This window comes from Sinocyclocheilus rhinocerous, unplaced genomic scaffold (assembly GCF_001515625.1).
Source record: "Sinocyclocheilus rhinocerous isolate Xijiao unplaced genomic scaffold, SAMN03320098_v1.1 scaffold362, whole genome shotgun sequence".
Taxonomy (NCBI): domain Eukaryota; kingdom Metazoa; phylum Chordata; class Actinopteri; order Cypriniformes; family Cyprinidae; genus Sinocyclocheilus; species Sinocyclocheilus rhinocerous.
In genome coordinates this window covers 1,384,093-1,386,377 of record NW_015639507.1, presented here as the reverse complement: position 1 = coordinate 1,386,377, position 2,285 = coordinate 1,384,093, and the positions used below count along the sequence as shown (strand labels likewise).

The following is a 2,285-nucleotide window of genomic DNA, read 5'->3' as shown; positions in this document are numbered from 1 at the left end:
TATTTAACATACATATATATATATATATATATATATATATATACATACATACACATATGTATAAATACTTCATAATTTATAATCTAATAAAATATATTACTAATATAAATTGAGAATTTTGGGGAGAAATGTGCCAAATTGTCATGAAAAATATCACAATGTAAAAAAAATAAAAAGGCATTCTCTCTCTCCGGTTGATGACCGGTTACTAATAGTTTTTCCCTTTCTGTGCAGCGTTCCCGAATCCAGGTATGGCTCTACGAACAGGTCAACATGCGGATAGAGGGCTGCATCATTGTGAGTAAACACAGCAAGTCTCACATTTAATTTTTTCCACGCAGCTCATTTTCATCTTTACAGATAATTTTGTGAACAATATTATGCACGCATGTGAATAGAGAACTTTATATTTGATTTCTTTGTTTGTGTTTCAAGGGATTTGATGAGTACATGAATTTGGTTTTGGATGACGCAGAGGAGGTTCACATGAAGACCAAGAACAGGAAGCCCCTGGGTAAGTGTGAACTTTGCGATACCGGCGAGTCATGCGTTTCTGAGAAATAACTTTTGTTTGATGTAAAATAAGATATGACTTAAACATTTTTTTCCCTCCAATAGGGCGGATTATGTTGAAAGGAGATAACATCACATTGCTGCAGAGTGTGTCCAACTGATCGTCTGTTAGTTCTTCATCTGAATATTATTTTTTTGCTGTTAGATTGTTTTATTTTGTTTTCATTTGTCAAGATTTGGAATTTTGACCCATGCTTGTAATTGTGAAAACCATTTTTTTTCTTTTCTAAATCTCAAAAATAAACGTTTTTTTTTTCACAGTTTCAGGCTACTGTTGTTAGTGTTGGAATTAAACAATGTGACAATTAGCTTATGTTCATCAGGTTGAAAAAAAAAAACTTCAAAAGTTTGGGGTCTACATTTTTTTTTATGTTTTTGAAAGAAGTCTCGCCAATGCTGCATTTATTTGATCAAAAATACAATAAAAACAGTAATGTTGTGAAATTGCAACTTAAAATAACTTTTTTTTAATGTAATATATTTTAAAATGTCATTTATTCTTGTGATGGCAAAGCAAATTTTTCAGCAGCTTTTTAAGTTTATACATTTTTTCTTTGATGAATATAAGCTTCAAAAGAACAGCATTTATTTGAAATGTAAATCTTTTTGTAACATTGTAAATGTCTTTACTGTCGCTTGATCAATTTTATGCATCCTTGCTGAATAAAAGTATTAATTTCTAATGTAAAAAAAATTATACTGACCCAATACTTGGTGCATGTTCGTGTGCAATCAAGCGTGACTGCTCATTGACATAGTTCTTTGTTACTTATATTGTTTAGAAATATGCATATTTTAATAGTACTTGGAGGTAATATTTGTTGCTCTCAGCAATGTAAAGTCCCGTTTGACACCTGTCTGCAGCTAACTGTCCAACCACTAGAGGGCAATACATTAGTTTGTATTTGTACTGTATTAGCGGGATGCGTCTATGTAAGATGCTACTTGTGACATTTTAGACACCTTTTAAAAATGTAAAAAAAAAAAGGGGACTTTTTTTTTTTTTTTCCTACCCACTGTGTTGCATAAGTGAATTTGACCCGTATAACCCAATGAAACAAACCGTGTAACTTTTCTTAAAAAGTTCATATATCTTTAAAAGAGACCCTTTTTTTTGTCCTTTCAAAAGCAAAAGGTAATTTTGGCCACAAATGTTACCGGTGGGATTAAATGGGTTAACTGATGCTTTTAACCAAAACAGCTTGCTGTTATGTATATAGCACATGATTTAATCACTTGTTGAACTTTTCTAATCCTTTTTGAGGCAAAAATAAATTAATCATATATTTAGAAACAAAATAATTTAGGAATATTTTTATTTAATAATAAAAATACATTGCCCTTCACGGTCCTAAACAAGTCACCTTTTTTTTTTTTTTTTTTAAAGATTTATTTTTGGCGTTTTATGCCTTTTTATTTAGATAGGACAGTAGGTCGACAGGAAGTGAAGTGGGTGAGAGAGAGAGGGGGGTAGGATCGGGAAAGGTCCACGAGCCGGGACTCGAACTCGGGACGCCCGAAGCGCAAAGGCGCTACATGTCCAACGACCAAGTCACCTTTTTTATATAGCACTTTATACAATACAGATTGTGTCAAAGCAGCTTTACAGTGTCAAACAGGAAAAACGTGTGCTGATAATGCAAGAGGACAATAGAAAACAGTCAGTTTATCAGTTAAAGTCAGTTCATGGATGATTCAGTGATGTCATCATC

At 32.5% G+C, this 2,285-nt stretch overlaps 1 protein-coding gene across 1 annotated transcript in view; it reads left to right on the top strand.

The window, feature by feature from the left end:
* The window catches only part of LOC107751242 (small nuclear ribonucleoprotein E), a 4,671-nt gene extending 3,842 nt beyond the window's left edge, over positions 1 to 829 (top strand). The window contains exons 3-5 of the mRNA XM_016566913.1: positions 235 to 297; positions 436 to 514; positions 619 to 829. Of these exons, the coding sequence (XP_016422399.1) occupies positions 235 to 297; positions 436 to 514; positions 619 to 674 (198 nt within the window). The 3' untranslated portion in view covers positions 675 to 829. The remainder of the gene's footprint in view (positions 1 to 234; positions 298 to 435; positions 515 to 618) is intronic.
* Positions 830 to 2,285: the final 1,456 nt, after the last annotated feature.